The following is a 20,786-nucleotide window of genomic DNA, read 5'->3' on the forward strand; positions in this document are numbered from 1 at the left end:
AGGGCATTTGAAGCATCTATTGCATCTATTGAAGCATCTATTAGGTCTTAAATGCCAGCAAATGAGGAGCCAGGAGACTAAGCTAGCAAACAGCAAGGACGTGCAGTATAGAAGCAGTGTAGAAGTGTTGACTGCTTTAGTGACCTGTAATGAGATCTTTGTAACTGGTCAGAGAAAGCTTATCTGAATGGTCGGAGCAACTAGAAGTAAAGAACTTCCTTGGGGATTTCAAAGACGGGTAGTCTGGTTTTGTGTTGCTCAAGGCAAAAATAATGAATCCACTACAACCATCAGGTCTTTTAAGCGTTCACAAAACTAGTACTTCATGGCTCACCAACAGATTTTGCGCACTGATTATTTTTGTGGCAGCGTGTGAAAACATTTCCTAAGGCATGTGTACCTTCTTAATGGCTTGTCCTTTATGTTACACTTAACTGAAAGAGCAAAGAGTGTGTGTGTGTGTATCTGTATGTGCATGCGCATGAGAGAAAAATGTACTGAGCTCTTAGGTCCACAAATGCAGACATTGACTAACCTCTGTGACTGCCAACAGGTTTACTGGTCTGTTGGATAATACCCAGCACAACTACAAGTCTCTTGATCTCAGTATTCATATCACTATGAAACCTACTTTTTTTTTTTTTTTTTTTTTTTTTTTTTTGTTGTTGTTGTTGTTGTTGTTGTTAGAGGAAAATATACTGAGGGATATGTTTCTTAGTCAAGTGCATCCACTTGTACTTTAGCTATGTTATTTGTCTTGTCAGGAAAAATATCCTAAAGAATGATACAATGAAATCATCTGGGTTACATTTTTTTTTAATGTAGCATGTTTTATGTCCTGAAAGGCATATGCGGGAATAGTTATATGGTGTATTTTTTTCCTCTTCTTTTTGCTCCTTCAAGTCTTTCGAAAGAGTTTTAGTAGAAAATAAGCTGCACGGCCTTTCTCCAGCTCTCTCCGAAGCCATCCAGAGCATTTCTCGCTGGGAACTAGTCCAAGCTGCACTCCCACATGTGCTGCACTGCACTGCAACGTTGCTCTCCAACCGAAACAAGCTAGGTTAGTGCCCATTTTGAGTTTGGTTTTCGGCGTTACTGAAATTAACAGCTGAGAGATCACAGACTGATTATCAGGGTGCCACACACAAATTCTAAATTATAGGTTAGTTTGCACTACGGTAAACTGGGAGAGCTTCCCCATGGAAGTTAATGGACTTCTGCTAGCCTTAAAAACATGAGCTTAAGAGTCACTTTATTTCAATGGTGTTTTGCTAGTGCTTTACCGAACTTGTTAGAACTAACTTTAGCTGACGAGGATGGGAATATGTATTTTGTTCAGGATAGGGTGCAGTGCCCAATTGTAGCAGATATTTAAAATAACTTCAGTACTTCCCCTCAAAAAAAATAGTAGTTGATTCTCAATATGAATTCTTGCCGGGGGGGAAGCCAATCAGTTAGGATAAGACCAAATAAAATCTAACATACTTCACAAATCTTTTGCTGATTTCAGCAGGAGTTTTTATCATGAAGCGCACTAGTAGGGAATGTTGTCAGGACATAGTTCTAGTAGCTTGCAGTACTCAACTCTGTTTTGTTCAGTGACATCAGACAAACAAGATTTTTAGGCCAGCATCTTTTAAGACTGGTATATTTCTATGCATGCAGTTGCCATGCAACTGACACTTCAGGGATTGAAATACAAGTGTTGAGAAGTAAATGGAGGCTTGCTGGGTGATTTCAAATAGAACCTAACAGAGAGCTAATACTTTTAATGGTAGAATTTTTATTTCCAAGATTGCAACAGGTAGTTGATGGCCAGTTTTCCGTATGGTTCTGAAATTCTCAACAGTACAATGAGGGGAAAAACTTGAGAGACAGTGTATTGCATTTTCCATCCAGGGCATCAGGATAAGCTTGGAGTAGCTGAGACAAAGCTTCTTCACACTCTTCACTGGATGCTGCTGGAGGCCCCTCAGGACTGCAACAATGACCGGTTTGGAGGAGACAGAGGTTCCAGCTGGGGAGGAAGCAGTAGCGCCTTTATCCACCAGATTGAAAATCAGGGATCACCAGGACATCGCCGGCACAGCACCACAAATGATGAAGAGGAGAACAACAGAAGGAGGTTCTTCCAGAACTCCATGGCCACAGTGGAGCTCTTTGTGTTTCTCTTTGCTCCCCTTGTCCACAGGATTAAAGTAAGTGGAACCCTGGTAATGTACTTGTGGCGACACACCTCTGAGGAGGGAAGGAGAATGGTTCTGCATTTAGGATTGTTCTAAGTCCTACAAGTGGCCAGTTAATCCAGCCCACTGCATCTCTTGGGCTACAACTGCAGATACTGAACAGGTTGAGACAGTACCGCTGCCATAAGAAATAGTTTTAGTGACATGAACAATCATCATAGCGTCAGGCAGCACAAAGGCAAAAATATCTGAAGTGAAACATTTTCATCCTTCAGAAATGTCAAAAGTCTGTGGCTCTTGTGAAGTTTTTGGGAGCCTCAGAACTGTAGAAAGCATTGTGAGCTTTAACTTGCTCCATTGATTCTTAGTCGTTGCTCAGAAATGCTTTCTCGCAATGTGTAACTGCCACTGAGATTTGTTCTTGTTATCTTACTAATCATCATGGTGTTAATTACCAGGAATGTGTGCTAGTGCTATAAGCAGGACAGCAGCAGGGGTAACTTGGCATTATTTTGTTCTGAAGTTGGAAGCAGGCTGCAGGTTTCCTGTCAGACGAAGTTCCTTTATTTTATGCTGAGGCAGCAACTTTGCAGAGCTGTGTAATGAGGAGATGTTTTCTGCACGCTCCGACTCCTGTCTTCAGCATCTCTGAAGACCTTTCAGCCTTCATGTTTCTAGCTATGTCTCGGAAGAGAAACTGACACTGTAAAGTAAGTGCTCAGAAAAGAACTGTAAAAATAAATACTTGTTTGAATATCGTTCCTACCCCGCCATCCTCTTTAGAAGTATGCTCAGTTCCTAAAAGAGACATTGTAATTGGCTACATTGACAGGAGAATACTTGCAAAACAGAACATGCTTTGGTGGAAGTACTTTGGGAGCAAGGCAACTGGAGTTGTCCTGTTAGTTGCTCACCCATTTTTCAAACTCTAATAGTCCTTTTCTGTTTGTGTGCACATGTACAGAGGCAGTTAGAATTAAATTAGAAGTGAAAGAGAAGTAAAAATACTATTTTATCCAGTAAGAAATGGTATTTCTCCCTTTGTTGTCTGACAGTTTTTACTAATAGCTGACATAATACTCCATCTCTCTGGGAATGAGACAGAGTCATGGAGTGATATGGAATGTCTGTGCTAATCTTGCTTTGTGTGCTGCAGCAACTGAAGGGGATAAAGTGCAGGAGAGAAAGGATAATCTTCAGCTAGGACAGGTGAAAGCTGGTCTAGTCAACTAGATAATTTGATAGTAAAGCCAGGGAAATACCTATACAGTGTTCCTGGGTTCATTTAGCCCAAGCATTTTGTATATGCTTGCTGATTTCTGAATTTCTCTTTAGGCTATTTGCGCTACTAGGACATGATAGGATGAAATGTTGAATTCTTCCCAGTGCAGAAGAGTGGGCTTCACTTTGAATAAATGAAATGAAATTTGAGGCAGGTCATGGCTATCCAAGATTGAGTTTTGGGGTTTTTTTATATTAGTATTTCTGAGTGTTAGTTTCTCATTTGGAAAACGAGGCTAGTAATGGTGTTTCAGTTTCACTTTAAAAATGTGGAAAATGTCCATGAATTTTTGAGATATTGCAATGATGAACACTGGAAGAACCCACAAAAATATGCCCAATTCTGTCATGAAAGCGGGGCCCAAAAAAAGATGAGGTAAGTAAGCCATGTAACCTACTCACTCAGAGTTGTCTCTTCTGTGTTTCAGGGAGGCAGAGGTACCTGTTGAAGAATGCTGCCTGATTCACATAACTAAAATTATGCGTGTGCTGAAAGATGATGATAAATGTTTGTACAGGCACCTTAAATGCAGGAATTTCCTGACTTCTGAGACAATTTGTGTATTTAGCAATATGTTCCTAATGTAGGCATTTGAGAGATCTGGGGAGAGGGATGCATGTAGTTCTGTAACATAAAACTAAAGTGAAAAGTATTGGTGTGCCACCAAAAGCTGGCAGTACAGAGCAAAACAGCAACACTTATGTCACTGTTACCACTTCCAAAAACATTGTGAGATTCTCCTCAGTAAAAATGATTAAAAGCAATAAGCTCAGTTTATTTTAAAGCTTGTGAAGTTGGTCTAATGAGAGGGGCCTAAAGTAGAGGATAGAAGGGCTGTGAAGCTCCAAGCCATCAAGTCTTGCGGTTCCTCAAGCACTGTCTGTGTCACAGACTTCAACCACTGAGGCTTGTGAGGCTAAGCCAAGAGGAAAAGGTGATGCAGCTGTAATCTTGCTGCTAAAACTGTGGCGTTACCAGTGTTTGTTATAGCTTATGGGGGACAGCTAAAGTAAAAAACACCAGTGGCTACTAATGTAGACTTGTCAGGTAAATGCAGACCTGTATGTAAATACTTCTAAGACGTATATATGTGCTAATTTACAGTTTCAGCTACCTACTTGCAGGTGTAAAATGATCATGGTGCAAGTCTATAGCAAGTAATAGCAGCTGACATTTCTCAAGCACTATTGTTAATAGCATTAGCGTTACTGGTAATAACAGCAGTGTTGTATACTGATATTTGATATTAATTTGTGATATATTTTGTTTCCTTAATTTGTAACTAATAAAATTCCAGTTCTTTTGGGGTAAGAATTTTGTATCTCAGACCTTTGTAGGCTAAGGTTAAGATGAGTTTGAATACAGATAGAAGTTATTACATATAGTTAAAAAGGGATTATGTGCTTAATTTATTTTTACATGAGAGTAACTCTTTCTCTGCCAGTTTAAAATCTTGGAAAGTTGTATTAACTTTATTAAGTAGTGTGACATTTTCATCAATGTAAACAAAGCAAAAAAAAAAAAAGCCTCTTGCATAGCTTCATATTGAGGCTTCCATATTGTTTTTTTAAATATCTATACTTCAAATATATTAATGTTGTCTGAGTAGTGTCAGTGTCCACTGAGCTAGCAGGCATGGATCATGGCACCGCCTGCAGTATCACTTATTTCTTGTAAGCTGTGTACCTCAGAAGGACAGTCCCTTCAAACTAGAAACAAGGATTTCTTGACTGAGTTGGTGTTGTACAATCTCTCTGTCTTTCTAGGAATCTGACCTGACTTTTCGCTTGGCTAGTGGCCTTGTTATTTGGCAGCCAATGTGGGAACACAGGCAGCCTGAAGTTTCTGCCTTCAACGCCCTGGTTAAACCACTCAGGAACATCATTACAGGTCTGCGACTGCTGTGTTAGTAATGGGGCTCTTGAAGTGGGATCTCTATCCCTTGCTTACCTGATACTGCTGCATGTTACGTAGCTTTCATGTAGGAGGACTATGCTGATACTGCACACTCAGTCCTTTAGACAGTAGTTAAAGGCTGCTTCTCCTCAGAGTTAATCAACACTTGCATAATATTTTTATAGGAGAAGACATGAAAAGTGTTTACTGTTTAATAGAATTATTACTTGTCCTTTTATCCCTGTTAACACTTGTTCCTTAGGTACTAGAAAGGTAGCAGTTGTATCTAGCACCAGGCTCAGACTGGTGGGGAAAGCCCACCTAAACTGGCAATGGGCCTATTAACGAACAATTAACAATGAATTGTTGTCTCAGTTTGGGACCAAAAGAGTTAACTTAATTTTCTTTCAAGCCAGAAATGCAGAAAATCTGCTTTAGAAGCTTTGCAGTGTTTTCTTTGGAGGGAATTTGATAAGTTGAACCTGAATACCTTGCCATGTGGCAGGATTTTAGTTGTCATCCTGTTCAGTGATGCCCTTGTTTTTCTATGATATTGCTGATCCAGACTATTTGACATTCACGTATTTCCAAGGATGCAGGAATTGTTCAATTTGGAACTCACAGATCATTCTCAGATGTAGAATAGAGGAGGAAATGAATCTATATGCAGATAGAAGGAAAATGATCCCCAAAAGACAAGGCACTATTATATACTTGGAAGACACAGTTTAATGTCAAATGGACTTAATAAAGATTTAAATTAAATTTTTATTTTTTAAAGAATAAAGAATTTCTGTACATGGTGTTATTGATAACATGAAGAAAAGAATTGTGGGGAAAAAATCTGTTAATGGTTAGTTAATGCCTAAGAAGTCTAACACAACATAGAGATGCTGTTTTGTGTTTCTTCTGTTTCTTATCCTAGAGGGCAAATCACTTACGCTTTCAATTGATATGACTTAAATATTAGAGCTGTTCCATGAAGTAGCCTCCCCTTTGTTTTCTTTTATCAGCTAAGAGAAGTTCTCCTACCAACAATCAGAGTGTGACTTGTGAATCCCCTAATTTGGACACTGGACGTACAGAGGTAAATTCAGTGCTAAGATTGAGAGAACTAACATAGGAAGCTGTGAGGCAGGGGAGAAACAAAAATAAAATTATTAATTGGGAGTCTTTTGTGCAAATATTGAAATAGTATTTGCAGTTATTACTCCAAAATATTTCATATTCAAAAATTTCATATTCAGAAATTTCAGTTGCTTCTGTGTCCCATCTTCCTGCTTGCTGTTTGTCACAGTTCTCCAGAAGGATCCCAACACGGCCTAGAGGGGAACTGAAAGGTATTGAGTAGAGTCATTAGGATCTCCTTGGGCTTATTTGAACTTAAGGACTGATGCCTTATCTTACCTTGAGTAAGAGTCATGTCTTACCCTGTGCCTGGACAGTGCATAGCACTTTGAAATCCTAGACTTGATAGGACTCTCATGGTGTTATGTTTAAATAATAGTCATGTATGGACACAAAATGCATTAAGAAAGTCAATACGGAAGATATCCTGATGTTTATATACCTATTTCCTTTTATTAAAACTATCCAAAGGGACTGCAAGTGGTCTGCGAGACAACCCAGCCAGATTCTATACCTCCAAAGGCTGCTGTCTCAGCATGTCACCGTGGAAATTCCTTGGATGGAAGCATATCCTCCCAAACCTCTCAGGAGAGAGGCGCTCCACATCCCAGGTACAAACCCCACTCTTATCACCAGAAAGATGAGCTTATGTAAACCTTTAGTCACCTCCACAGAAGTCCAAATCTTCAGTCTGGTGTTGTCTCTGCTTGCCAACGGTTGTGGATGCTTGGCTCAAACTCTGAACTTCACCAATCTCAGTTCTAACACCTGGATGATGTGGCGAAATGGTGAAGCTTGATATTCAGTGCCACTTTCATTGAAGAAATCTCCAGCTGGAATGTTTTGACAGTTTCTTTGGTCTTTTTGATAGGTTGTTTTCTCATGATTAGAGTTAAAATCCTGCATATGCAACCATCCCTAGCTGGATTCAGTCTCAGGTGGCTAGCATTTTTTCTGTCTTCCTCCTTTCCCTTTAGTAAAGAAGTTTTAAGTAAGCTCCTCTCTCTTGCCTTTGTAATGGCTTCTTTGTATTGCCCTGTTCAGTCAGTTCACTCTACACTCAGGACCAAGAAAAACAGACTAACAAAAAGCCTAGTTGCATAAATATCTTCTCCGTTTGCCTTACTGAGCTCAGGTCAAGGTTTTCCAGCATGACACTGATAAATTAACCTCTTTAGATTGGGTAAGTAAAGATAGAGCCAGATCTTTGGTAGGTCTGGACACTCACTCTATCACGGAGTAAATAAAATGGATTGCTTAACACTTCCTGGGGGTAGAGAGGAGGGAAAGCCTGCCTATATTTTAGGTCTACATGGATTTAGGAGTCTCACACAAACTCTTCTTGGTAATTTTGGTTGTAGTGTTTATCACCCATGAAAAATGTCATGTCGACAACAGCTATATTTTAGAAGTTACATCATTAGAGAGAGAAGAAATGTGGGATGGAATGGGATTCTGAATATAGTCTAGAAATGGCTTTGACTACTCTGTACCATTTCACTGACGGAAAGGGCAAAACTATTCTCTATGGTTCTAATTCTGTTATGTAGCTTCCCTTGGGATTTTTTTTTTCCAATCAAGCCTGCCTGCAGCCAGTTCTCTTGGTTTTATTTTTTTTATTAGCTTGCGTTAATGTGAGCTAGTGAAACTGAAGTTGTGCTATGTGTTCACAGAACTGCCTGCCTGCGTATGAACACTCCTGCTCAGGGTGTGCACAGGCATAAAAGAGAAATAAGCAGCTTTTTAGGGAGACAGAATCAGGTGATCAGTTCGTCAGGCTCCGTCTGGTGGTTGCTATGGAACTAGAGCTTCAGACGGGCTTTGAAGAGTGCGTCATTATGTCTCCTCATTTGTAGGACTCATTGATCAGTTAAAACTGTACAGGGAGCGCTGGTTGCCAAGCAACAGACAACTGGGATCCAGTGTTTGCTGCGCTCCTGCCAGCCACAGTATTCCTTTGTCCTTGGGCCCGACTGGAAGAGAGTCGCAGGCAGCCAAGGGCTGATCGGATGGATGAACACTAGGTTTTATTCTAAATGAAGCATGGGTTTTAATTAGTGGTATCTCAGACACTTTTCAAGCAAATGGCTTGTTCCTGTGATTGTAGGATCTCTGCTCTTCTCTGGGATTTTTCTGATACAGTTTAACACCGTGGAGCACTTAAAATCACAGGCCAGACTTCAGTTGCTTTCTTGAACACACTGCCCTGGAAAGAGACTTTAGTGACAAAGTGCCCTGAGTGCCTCTGTGACCTGTGTAGGGGAGTCTGCAAAACTATTATACCAAGACACTCCTCCAGGTTTGGCAGTAGGACCAGGGAGCAATGCATCAACCTCTATGTTTGCGATTGAGAAAATGAGTTTATTTCCATACACTTTATATCTTTGTACAGGCTGCATTTGTTTGCCACAATCTTGACTGCAATAAAAGCAGCTTTGCCATCAGTCTTATTGGGGGGGAGAGAGGGGAAGAGATTATATATTTCTTTTTATCATTGTTTCCTCCTTCCTAGTTCAGTTGTTAGGTTTTGTTTGGTTTTTCTTTACCAGCTCATCTTGAAGTCATCAAACTTGCACCTTGAATACAGCGCTAGGAGAAAAAGCCTTCAGTCTATAGATTGAATGTAGTGACATATGCTGACACAGATGGGCTGGTCTGCAGTCTCCAAGTGCCTTTCACTTTAGCCTGTGGAGTTGGCAGCAAACCAGCTCCTGCAGGTTTGACTTCTAAATGCTCCAAGACCAGCCTTCCCACCTGCCCCTTTTTCCAAGTGTAAGACTTAGGTGATTCCAAGTGGTATCAATGTGTCTCTGCACACTTCTTTCTCCTTTTCTAGACCTATACCTGCATTGTATGTGCAGGGAAGTTTTTGTAGTCTTGGGCAACAGGCCAGCAAAGCACTTAACTCCCTTAAATGCTTAGGGGAGTTCCACTGAAGCCAGTTGCTACTCATTGCTGAGCGGGCTGCTGGTTTGTGGCCTTGGATGCCTCTCTCCTGAATGTGGTACCCAGCTGGAGATGGTCAGCCTTGCCAATGTCTTGTGCGTGTTTTTCAGCAGAGGTAGTAATATAAATACATTTTTTAAAGAAATATATGGTGTTTCTGTGATGTCTCCCAAATATCTGAGAATACAGTTCATGAAATTGCTATTGATTTTTATAGTACCTTAGTTCATGTGAGTGTATTTCTAAGACACTGAGTACAGATCTAGGAAGAAGGGCAGAGGGAAGAGGTGGGACAGGTCTTCAGCATTCCTTATCCCCCAGCATTTGATGCCACCTTTTGCCATGTTTTTTCCTTTATTGGTATCTGAGCTCCTAGCAACAAGATACAGAGGGTTGATGAGACCAGGTGTATGTGCTAGAAGAGAAAGGGGGAAGAGGTTCTCCAAAGACTTAGACTAAGGATAGTTAATACCTATCACAAGTTTTGTTTTTAGGCTGTCTATAAAATCAGGCATATGGGTATTGCTTCAGCTCATGTCAAGTCAAATCACCTTTGCAGTCCTGCAAAGTATATAGCCAATGCAATGTATGCATGACACCAGGGATTTCTATAAGCACCTGACTCTAGGAGACAGACCTCTATTTTCAGTCCTGTACTGTTTACACCTAAACAGAGGTCTGTGAAGAACCTGTTCCCAGCAAAGCAGAACAAGGTCAGCAATTACTGTTGAGTCACTGGCAAAAGGATTCCTTTGAGAACAAGCCAGAAACTGCAGATTCTCTGTATATAGAATGGCCTGGTTTTAGGCTTTTGTTTGAGGGGAGAGAAGATCAGAAGGACTGTAGTTTTAATATAGAAGAACTGTAATTTTTGATACTTTCTGTGTAGTTATGTTAATATTTTTATATTTTTAAAATATTCGGCGTGTTTTTGCAGTAAGACTGGCTCTGAAGAAAGCAATGATCCCATGGAAAAGATCCTTGATCCCTCCCTGAAATTGTTGGAGTCTTACTTATTTTTCAGACTTGCCACAGACATCTTGCTTTTGCGTGCACTATGTTCAGGCCTGTAGGCTCTACTGCCTCAAAAATTACATGCTAGAAACCATCAGAACTGACACCACCTGAAAGGCCAGAGAAGGAATAGTGAAGGCTGAAATGTAATTCCAGGCTCTAGTACAACTTGGCAAAGAGAATTTCCATAACAGTAGCTTTTACTTGCATAACTGTCAGTTTAATTGGATTAAATAATTAATTTAGCCATTCTGCCTGCTTGTTGTGTATGAGCGTAAATATTTGATTAAAATATATTACTAGTATGTGAACAGCACATGAGTTGTCTGTTTCTAGCCAGACAAATTGTTTTTTTAACAGAGGTGCTCAAGGGCTATCTTCAGACCAACAGTTTAAGAAAACAACTCAATCTAAGAAGGCGCTTAAAATATATGCCCAAGTTCCTTAGGGAGCTGGAAGCTAAGTATGCACTTAGATGTCTTCAGGAATGCTCCCTCTATGAGGCCTGAGTGCCAACAGTTGGTTTCACTGTCCCTGTAAGCTCAAGCAGGCGCAACTATCTGGGCATCCTGGTGATTCCTGCAGACAGCAGGAGAGCAGAACAGCTCTAGAGGAGGGGGCAGATTCCAGGCTGGTTAGTAGAGCTCTTGGGTATTTTGGGATAAGCAGATGCGTGTACCAGCATAGACCAGGCTTTAGTTCTGTGGTATTGAGAGTAACTTCCTTAGATCAGCTGGATGTACAGACCTGACACACTCTCCTTGAGCAGTTCTTTATCCATAGAGCTGGTTATTTAGGGAGAGCTTTAGAGCTCTGAAGGCCCCTGTTCACAGTTCTACTCTTTCTTTTGAAACAGAGTGTCTGTGGTGATCCCACCATGCCAGAAGTCTCGCTATGCCACCTACTTCGATGTGGCAGTGCTGCGCTGCCTGCTGCAGCCGCACTGGTCAGAGGAGGGCACGCAGTGGTCGCTCATGTACTACCTTCAGCGGCTCAGACACATGCTCCAGGAAAAGCCCGAGAAACCCCCTGAGCCGGAGATCGCTCCCCTGCCAAGACCCCGCAGCAGCTCCATGGTGGCTGCTGCACCCTCCTTGGTGAACACCCACAAAACCCAGGTGAGCAGCTGCCACAGATAACAGCGAATATGCTGATGCTGGAAAGCCGTGTGAAAAGCAGTTTTGATAGTGGTTAAATTGCCTACAGGTCAGCTCAATGCCTTGCTTCAGAAAAACCCTGATAATGAAGGTTTGGAGGCTGAATCTAGCTAAGTTAGAATTGATGGTTGATGGAAACTTGTGGGTTTGGTTGAGAGAATCAAGCTAGGGTGAGCCATTCTTAAAACTCTGTGGTATGGAAACATTCTAATGTATTTGTCAGAAAAAAACTCATGCTACCTTGGCATTGCAGCATAATGCAAAGCTCTGTGGCCCAGCCACCCAATGGAGAGAAAGGGAGTTGTGCTCAATACAGCACTGGACATTCCATACGACCAATTTTGTTAAAATGTTGGAGCACACTTTGAAAGCGGTGACAGTAAGACTTCTTCGTTATTATTATTGCATAGTATATATCTTTATGCTCACTAGCAAAATCCCAGTAGACAAAGCGTCCTGATAGGTGTCCAAACATGTCCCTCATTGTGCTGGAAAAAAAGCCTGGACTCCTGAGCTTCATACAGTAAAGGATTTTGTGTTAGAGCATACTATTTTTTATTTGTTTGTTTATTTTGGGTAGCTCACTTTTGATCTAGGGATAAAAAAGAGGATGCTGCTGCAGCTGCAGTTAATCTCGTTGATTTGTGCTACTTTAAGGTTGTGAACTCTTTTCCTGGTGTGGATTTTTAACTGCAAATTCCGACTTAGGTTTTTAAAATTGCCTTACAGAATTTAATACAGGATTCTATCTTTGTAACCACTCTTTTCATTTAATATTACTATCAGTTTTGGGTTTTTTTTTTTTACTAGAATTCTCTAAATTTTGGATTTTTTTTCATTAAAATCCTTGCTTTTCGTGTCGTAGAAATCTGGCGGTTTTTGAGCTATTGTTTTACAAATGAGAGAAGTGGAATATCTTTTTTTTTAATTCTTGTATAAGGAGCCCAGATGCTCATAAACCAGAAAACAAATATAAATAACATAAATACTGCTATTATTATTATTTTAGATGTCAGGATTTAATAACTATTCATATGACTTTGGAAGATCTAGTGGTTACTAATGATCTTAAAATCTCAGAAGTGTTAGTGCTGTTAAAATTATGCTATATTTAAATATGATTTCTATAAACTGTTGCCGACTTCATCCTTGTGCAAGATCAACATTACTTCATAAATGCTAGGTGAAACAAATTACTATTCACTCTTATTCTACCTTTGTATGGGGATTTTGTAGAATTGCTGTGCATGAACAGGAAATCTTGTGTAATATTATCTCCTAGAGGGAATGCTAGTTAGTAGAACAGCCCATGAGAAGACATTGCTGTAAATGTATTTTGCTGTTTCCATGCACATCCTGTCACTTTGCCTTTATCTGAACAGCTTGGTTGCTTTGCATGTAACACCATTACTTCTAGTGGAGCATGGCGTGCAGGGACCTGCAGTCAGGGGCTCTCAGCACAGCAGCAGCACGAATGGAATTGTCCTCTTTGGGCACTCTTTGCACCAAATAGTGCAACAGTTTTCTCCAAATAGTGAGGGACTTTTCTCCTTTCACACCCTTGGCTATGTTTTGCTTTTCCAGGCTATTTCTCTTGTTCATCACAAACATTTTTCTGTTAAATCTATTTGGCAATTCCACTGGGTACTTTTAGCTGTTAGAGTTCAGGGCATTCTTCCCTTCAGGGCTAGATTTGATTGCTTTTGTTAACCCCTGTGTCAGTCTTGGATATTTTTACTGTACTTCATCAAATTGGAATCCTGCTTAGAAAGGTTTACAATTTATTAAGCAGAACAGCTGTGATGAAGGAGGTGAAAGGGTCTTCCATGCAGCAGAAGTTTCAGTTCATTTTTCCTTTCTTTACAACACTGAATGCTGCAGTGCACACGGAGACATGTAGGCCCCAATTTATCCCAGTTAACTGCAGGCGCTTAACTGACCTTCTTAAATTAGGGCTTCCATCACTTAAGCATTTCTGCTGGTCAGAAGAGAGCACTATCTCCAGAGGGTAAAGCAAGATTCATAAAATTTGTCATTTCTTTGTACTAGCATAAGGGGTTTTATGATGACTTTACCAACTCATAGGAAACAAGGGATATGGTGAAAACCTGCATCTTCAGTCTAGAACTTGAATTCATAACCAGATGTCATCATTTTTGTTCAGAGCTTGAGACAAGTAAAATTAATGTTTTTCCAGTAGCTAATTAAGTTCTCAAAGCAGTCAGTGTTCAATGGGCTGGCTTTATAGTGGCAGCCAGAAACTGATTAAAGAGAAAAACAGCCACACACGGATCAGGAACAGAGCAGTAGAATTTCTGGTAAACTGCAGAGCAACAGGAAAAATGTTGATTTATCAAGTTGGCTTCCTGCATCTCTGTAAGTCTCCCCAGAAGTCTCCCACTTGTCTGTGTGCCTGAAGTCACATTTCAAATATAATCTTGGCATAAACAAGTTTAGATCAAATATTAAGAGAATCCAAGAAATGCCTAGTAAATTGAAGAGCAGAATAGGAAAAGATTTCAGTGAAGCATTCCAAAAATGCCTGTTGCAAATCAAGAGAGGTACTGGATGAAGAGTGAATAAGATAAGTACTGGCTTCTTGTAGAAAGTGACTTTAGTCTAAGTATAATTCAAACATGGCAACATATGGTAAAGAAAACCTGCATCACAGCTGTAGGCAGTGCATTCAGCACAAGGATGGGTCCAAGAAATGAAACCCTTGGACTCTCACAAACTTCCACAGTTTTGCAATAATGTGGAAACTAAATTTATTAAAAGAGGTCATATGCCACACTGTAGAGAAAAACTGATTCTGTTGTTCATTTTTAAAGCATTTGCCTGGTGTCTGCACTAAGGAGTTTTCAGACCTGGAACCATGTCTTTGCAACTTTGTACAGCAGGTGTCACGGTATATGCCCTGGTCCTTTATCCTTTCGGTGACTGCTAAAAAATGCTAAATAAAACATTGCTTTAGTAAAGAAAAGACAAATGTTACAAATCTGAATTAAATTTCTATGATGTTTTTTCCAGATGGAAGCAGACAAAAGACCTTAAAAGCCAGGAATGAAGCTATGTGAAATATAACTGGCCTCGGGGCTGAGAGAGGCCAGGGCTGATGCCTCATTTGCTATCTATTGGTTTTTGCATATGGCTCCATTCCTAAATCTTTAATCATACTTGTAACATGATTTAAAAGTATATATTGACTGTCTCTAACCAAAAGCAATGCAAAGAAGAATCCTTCACTTGTGTGTTGTCTTCGTTCTTGCATTGATTTAAAAAAAAAAAAAAAAAAAAACCCACAATTGAAATGATTTAAGGGTAGTCTTTGGCTAGTCTGAAAAGTCTTGCCAAGCACATCTGGGCTGCAGCATGCCAGTATTGCAAACACTGCACCTGATGTTTAGCACTTCTGCTACAAAAACTGTCACTAGCTTCCTCTGGACCTTCATGTGCATAAAGCTAAGCGTTCATGTGTATTGCAGATCTGTGGACTGCTTAGCCAGGATGCAGACTTTCTGTACTAAAGGAGTCACTTCATTTGCCACTCACATATGGCCCTCTCTATATTGAGAGCACAGCCTTTCTAATGGGGATGCAAGGAAGAAAAAGGCAGAATAGCGTTTCAACTTGTTTCAAGTTGATATTTAGGCAGAAGATAATTATCCTGAAAGAATTGACTGAGGTCAGCTGCACAAATATCTCTTGAAAAGTAGCCTCAAACCTTTAATAAGAACAGATGGCCAGGAGCGGAATTTATGCCACCTTTTGTAGCAAGGCCTTTCTCTACCATAAGCGACTATAATGTGTCTGGCTCAGTGCAGGAGGGATGCAGAGTGCCCTCTACAGAACTGTCAGTAAATTCCTCTCAAGGTTTTTGTTGTCTTAGGATATTTTGTGCAGTGGAGAATTTCAGTTATGGGAAGAGATCTGTTATACGAACATGTAGTCTAACCCTAGAGAGCTGTTATTGCAAGTGAAGCTGGCTCACTGATCTGAAGTCTTAAGTTTCTTTAGCAGGTAAATGAAGTTGAAAGTGAATATTGCCTCACTCCTGTCTCCCTTTCTTCCTCCAGAGCAACCCACTCGCCAACAAAAAGACTTGTAACTTTGATAGCAAGTCTTACACCTGTGAAACTGTGTAATGCCAAAAAAAAAAAAAAAAAAAAAAAAAAAAACCCTTTCTTGAAGAGATCTTACTGCTTATTGCAGTACAATTCTAAAATATGTTATTAAAGGAATATATTATTAAGGGTATAGTCCTTTGGATTATAAACAAAGTACTTCATGATTGCTTGTAAATGTAAAACAAGACCTCAAGGAGATCATTTGTCACCCAAGGTCAGAATCACAATAAACTGTAAGTGTTCTAGGCCACTAGGCCATATTGATAGCAGCCCCTGTGGCCTTCTGTGGCAGCACATTATCCAAAATATAGAATAATTGACTAGAATAATTGACAACTTAGAGAAGTGTTGTGTGATGGACTGAAGGGTCTTTTCTTCTACAACCTTCTTATGACAGATCTTCAAATTATTTTTAAGTTGATTGTTTTCTATTTCTTCTTGTGCTTATTGTCCTCTATTGGGAGTTGCAGGATCTTACATTGAAATGTAATGAGGAAGAAAAATCACTAAGCACCGAGGCATTTTCTAAGGTTTCATTAACCAACTTGCGTAGACCAGCAGTTCCTGATCTCTCCACTGACCTGGGCATGAACATCTTCAAAAAGGTGAGTGGAAGAAAATTATACTTTGATTTATCTATGATTCTGACCAAAATGGAAGGCTTAGAGTGGAAGGTTACAGGTGAGCCACAAACACTTGTCTTGTTCCCTCAACAGGTAGCTGCATTCCTCAAAGCTACTCTCACCTCTGCTCCTCTTTCTCCTGCAGTTTAAGAGCCGCAAAGAAGACAGAGAACGTGAGCGCAAAGGGTCAATTCCTTTCCACCATACTGGGAAGAAACGGCAACGAAGGATGGGGGTGCCCTTCCTTCTCCATGAGGATCATCTGGATGTCTCACCCACTCGCAGCACTTTCTCCTTTGGCAGTTTCTCTGGAATTGGAGAGGACCGGCGTGGCATTGAGAGGGGGGGATGGCAAACCACTATATTAGGTGAGACACTGTTTCCTGTGCCCAGGCTTTGTGCCATCTGTGCTCAGAGAACAGCAGGGGCTCTTTATTTCTCCATTGGTCCTGTTGCCACCTTGCTGTCTTTGCAGCATTACACACCTGTTTTCAGAAGCAACCACCGTGCTTGACAGCAGGCCTTGAACTTGCATTTAAGCTCACTTTTTCTCAGAAAACCATCATCTTTGCTGGGAAAAGCTAATGGAAGAACCTGTTGTCGTCATGACTATACCACTTGAATGCACTTTCCTTGCATTCAAGGCATTGGACAACTGCAGCTTAGAATTGATTCAAGCAGTGGTTGCATCCTCGTCTGAGGAGAAATGTCTGGAGAGGCAGCATTATGGTGTTTAGGACTATGGCAAAAAAGTATTTGCAGTTTCCCTCTAGTGCATTTCAATGCAAAATAAATGATGTGTTGCTTCAGATATTATGAAGATACAGTGTTTAAATATTGACTCCTTCAGGCCTCTGAGTTTACTGAATAGCTTCTAGGTATTGTTTCTGTTTCACTAACTTATCCATAAGAACATACATTTTCATCTTGCTTACCCCATCCTCAATATGGTCAGTAGCAAAGTGTTTTTCTAATGCTATTGTGGAGCCTTCTCCTGTCTACTTGTTTAGATCTCATTCCTCTTCCAACTTCTTCATTGTGAAGACATGTCCCTCTTTGGGACACTTGACAATTAGGTTATTCAAGTGAATTCTTAAACTTTTGCATGCATTTTTTTAATAGCTGATATATAGACATTTGCAAACTTGTTCAAGAATAGTAAGCTCAGTTTCCAAAATTCTGCTTTATAGAAAGGAATAGCCCAAGAAGTTTGTTAAATTTTGGTCTCAAGGGCTCCATCTTCTTGTCCTGGCCTAACTTTCAGTTGTTTCCTTCTGAGCGAAGTCAGATAATTCAGATCTGGTGGTCAATATATCCTTCCTAGTGCACAGGCAATTTCCCTCTTTCCCCTTGCCTCTTAGAGCAAGGTCCTCTAATATGTGACTTATATTCCTTATTCCTGGAGAACATCCTTTGCTTCAGCAGCCCTCATCACACTATACCAGTTCTCTTCAGTATATCTATTGCTATACTTCACCTCGAAGTGGGAGGTCTTTCAGCACTGAGTGGTCTCATTTTTCACTAGCTGCTGGCAAATGATAGTGAAAATGGGTCTGTTTCAGGTAAATCAGTGTGTGTTGAAGTGAAGAGCCTTATGGCGAGTTTGTATAGTCAGTTGTTGTGTGCCACAGTATTAGGGTCTGTTTGGATCTATTTAATACAGGCCTGGATTTTGTCCCAAATCCTTCAGTTTCTAACATCAGGTACTGTCTCTTGCCTCCAAGCACCTCTCAAATATTTGAGCTATCTATTCCTTGACTTTACTCTAGGCAAGTTTACCAGACGGGGGAGCTCTGACACAGCAACGGAGATGGAGAGCCTCAGTGCAAGGCATTCCCACTCTCACCACACCCTGGTTACTGACCTGCCAGACCACTCAAACAGCCATGGAGAGAACACTGTCAAAGAAGGTGAGTTTAACGTAGAAAAAAGGTGAGGGTAGCATTTTCAAAACCAACACAGCAAAGCAAGGAATAGCTACCACTGGGTAATTATCAAACATGCTAGTTTAGGAACAAAATTTCCTAGTTCTATGTTTTCTTTATCTTCACCATGCAGATATCACTGGTTGTCATTAAAAAGTCTTGCTTGCCATCAAATAATCTGCAGCAGTTACTTCTTGGACTGATCACTGACCAATTTGTAGCATAGTTCCAGGTATTGACCTTGGAACATTTCTTTTGTAAATAGTGAGTGGTTGAAGATTATGTTATTGGGTTCATAAGAAAACTTTATATAGCCTTCAGTAAAGTATAAGCCTTCCCTTTTCTTTGCAGTGGCACGGCTGCTATGAGACCAGCTATTGGAGCAGTGCAGGTTGCTGAGCAAGCCAAAAGCTAACCACCGTATTGGTAGGACTAGAGTTAAGCAGATTGAGCAGCCTGATCTTCCTAACTGGATAGGTGGCTCTGATCAACTTAAACTGCTATGAAACTGAACTGTTAGAGCAACCTTGGAGTGGTTGACTCTTACTGGTGACCACTAATAATATTTTAAAGAAAGAAATGGGGCTTTTGTTCCTTTACTCACAGCAGGAATTAGGAACCTGTCCTTTTTGCATTGCAAACTGCATTTTGAGCTTCTCACCTATAGTAAATAAGAACAGTCTCATTTGATAAGTATGGAGAAGGAAATTCACAGATAGCCATTTTCCTCCCTGTAGTGCGGTCCCAGATCTCTACCATCACTGTGGCCACCTTCAACACTACCCTGGCCTCATTCAATGTGGGATATGCCGATTTCTTCAGTGAGCACATGAGGAAACTTTGCAACCAGGTGCCCATCCCTGAGATGCCCCATGAGCCGCTGGCATGTGCCAACCTGCCCCGGAGCCTGACAGACTCCTGCATCAATTACAGTTGCTTGGAGGATACAGATCACATTGATGGAACCAACAATTTTGTCCACAAGAACGGCATGCTGGATCTCTCGGTAATTGGCAAGAAGTGAGAAAAACCAGGTCCCTCTTCTGTCAATATAGCTGTACTACTGGGATCAGGGTTTTGACGGGCTTTTCCTCTACCTCTTTATATGACTTCTCTCAGCAGTGCATAAAGGTCAGTCAGATAAATATGTGCATATTGTAAAAGTCTCTTCTGAGATAGTGCAACTCCAAATACTCCTCGCAAGGAGTGCATGTGCATGTGGAATGCACACATCAAGTCTTCCAAATGCTATTATTTAACGGTTGTGCTCCTGGGGCATGCACCAAGTTCCCTGTAAAATAGCATAAAACTGAACACCACCTTTGTTCTAACAGCACCTTAAAACTCACCTTTGCTGCATTTCCCCTAATGAATTGACAGCTCCTGGTGCACTGAAGCAGTGTTCTTAGGCTCACAGATCTCATGGTTTCCCTGTCTGCCTGATTCTGCCCAGCCTGTGGTCTCCTCTCTTACACTTGGATTGTAGGCTTTTGGGGTTGAGGGTTGTGACTTCATTCTGAGTTTGTATAATGCCTGCTATAATGAGCTTCTGGTCTGTGACTGGAATTTGCAGGCATTAAATAGGAAGAAAATAAGTCTGACTTTGGCATATGATGTTTGAATCTGCCAGGTGGTCCTGAAGGCTGTTTATTTGGTTCTGAACCATGATATCAGCTCCCGCATCTGCGATGTGGCATTGAACATTGTTGAGTGCTTGCTTCAGCTTGGGGTGGTGCCGTGTGTAGAGAAAGTCCGGAGGAAAAGTGAGAATAAAGAAAATGAAGTCCCTGAAAAACGACCAAGTGAAGGATCCTTCCAGCTCAAAGGGGCTGCTTCTGGAGGTTCGGCCTGTGGATTTGGGGCTCCCTCAGTCAGCGGAGCTGGAGATGGAGGAGGAGAAGAAGGAGGTGGTGGAAGTGGTGGAGGAGGAGGTGGAAGTGATGGAGGTGGTGGTGGAGGAGGAGGGCCGTATGTGAAGAATGACAAAAATCAAGAAAAGGTTTGTCTTGCTTCTCTCTTTATAAGGTTCCTGGGGGATACTTAAAGGTCTCTAAAAGGAATGTGTCTGCATATGCAACTGTCCTTCTGTTTTTATTTTCTTTTAATTTGCATCAAAATGAGAGATTCATTTTTCTCTGCTGCTCACAGGGATTCATCAGAAGGAACAGAACTGGAAATTCAGGCACTGTGACTGCTGTAACAAAGCAGCAGCCATAAGCAGAGTTTGTAGACACGGACATTTTCATTACTCTGTCAAATGCCTGAAATCCTCAGTCACAAAGATGTATTGTGTATAGGTTTATTGTGTAAATCTTTTAAGTAAAAATAGATTCTAGTGTTCAAGTACAGTTGTTTTATTTTGTCGACTGTAAATCATGAATTTTTCAGTATTGTTGAGACTTGGCCAAGACAGACTCCTGCTGACCCCTAAAGTTGCAATTCATAGTAGCACGATGCCTTAGACATTTTATGAAGATTTATTTTCTGCCCAAACAAGCCAAC

General features: G+C 40.8%; 1 protein-coding gene across 1 annotated transcript in view; it reads left to right on the forward strand.

The window, feature by feature from the left end:
* The window catches only part of UNC80 (unc-80 homolog, NALCN channel complex subunit), a 107,627-nt gene that overhangs the window by 6,368 nt on the left and 80,473 nt on the right, over nt 1–20,786 (forward strand). Inside the window, exons 3-13 of the mRNA XM_026047473.1 lie at nt 904–1,060; nt 1,900–2,198; nt 5,235–5,358; nt 6,378–6,451; nt 6,964–7,103; nt 11,309–11,570; nt 16,207–16,341; nt 16,505–16,727; nt 18,129–18,269; nt 19,022–19,290; nt 19,915–20,283. Coding sequence (XP_025903258.1) covers nt 904–1,060; nt 1,900–2,198; nt 5,235–5,358; nt 6,378–6,451; nt 6,964–7,103; nt 11,309–11,570; nt 16,207–16,341; nt 16,505–16,727; nt 18,129–18,269; nt 19,022–19,290; nt 19,915–20,283 — 2,193 coding nt within the window. The remainder of the gene's footprint in view (nt 1–903; nt 1,061–1,899; nt 2,199–5,234; nt 5,359–6,377; nt 6,452–6,963; nt 7,104–11,308; nt 11,571–16,206; nt 16,342–16,504; nt 16,728–18,128; nt 18,270–19,021; nt 19,291–19,914; nt 20,284–20,786) is intronic.

Source organism: Nothoprocta perdicaria, unplaced genomic scaffold (assembly GCF_003342845.1).
Source record: "Nothoprocta perdicaria isolate Ctin4 unplaced genomic scaffold, notPer1 scaffold_11, whole genome shotgun sequence".
NCBI lineage: Eukaryota > Metazoa > Chordata > Aves > Tinamiformes > Tinamidae > Nothoprocta > Nothoprocta perdicaria.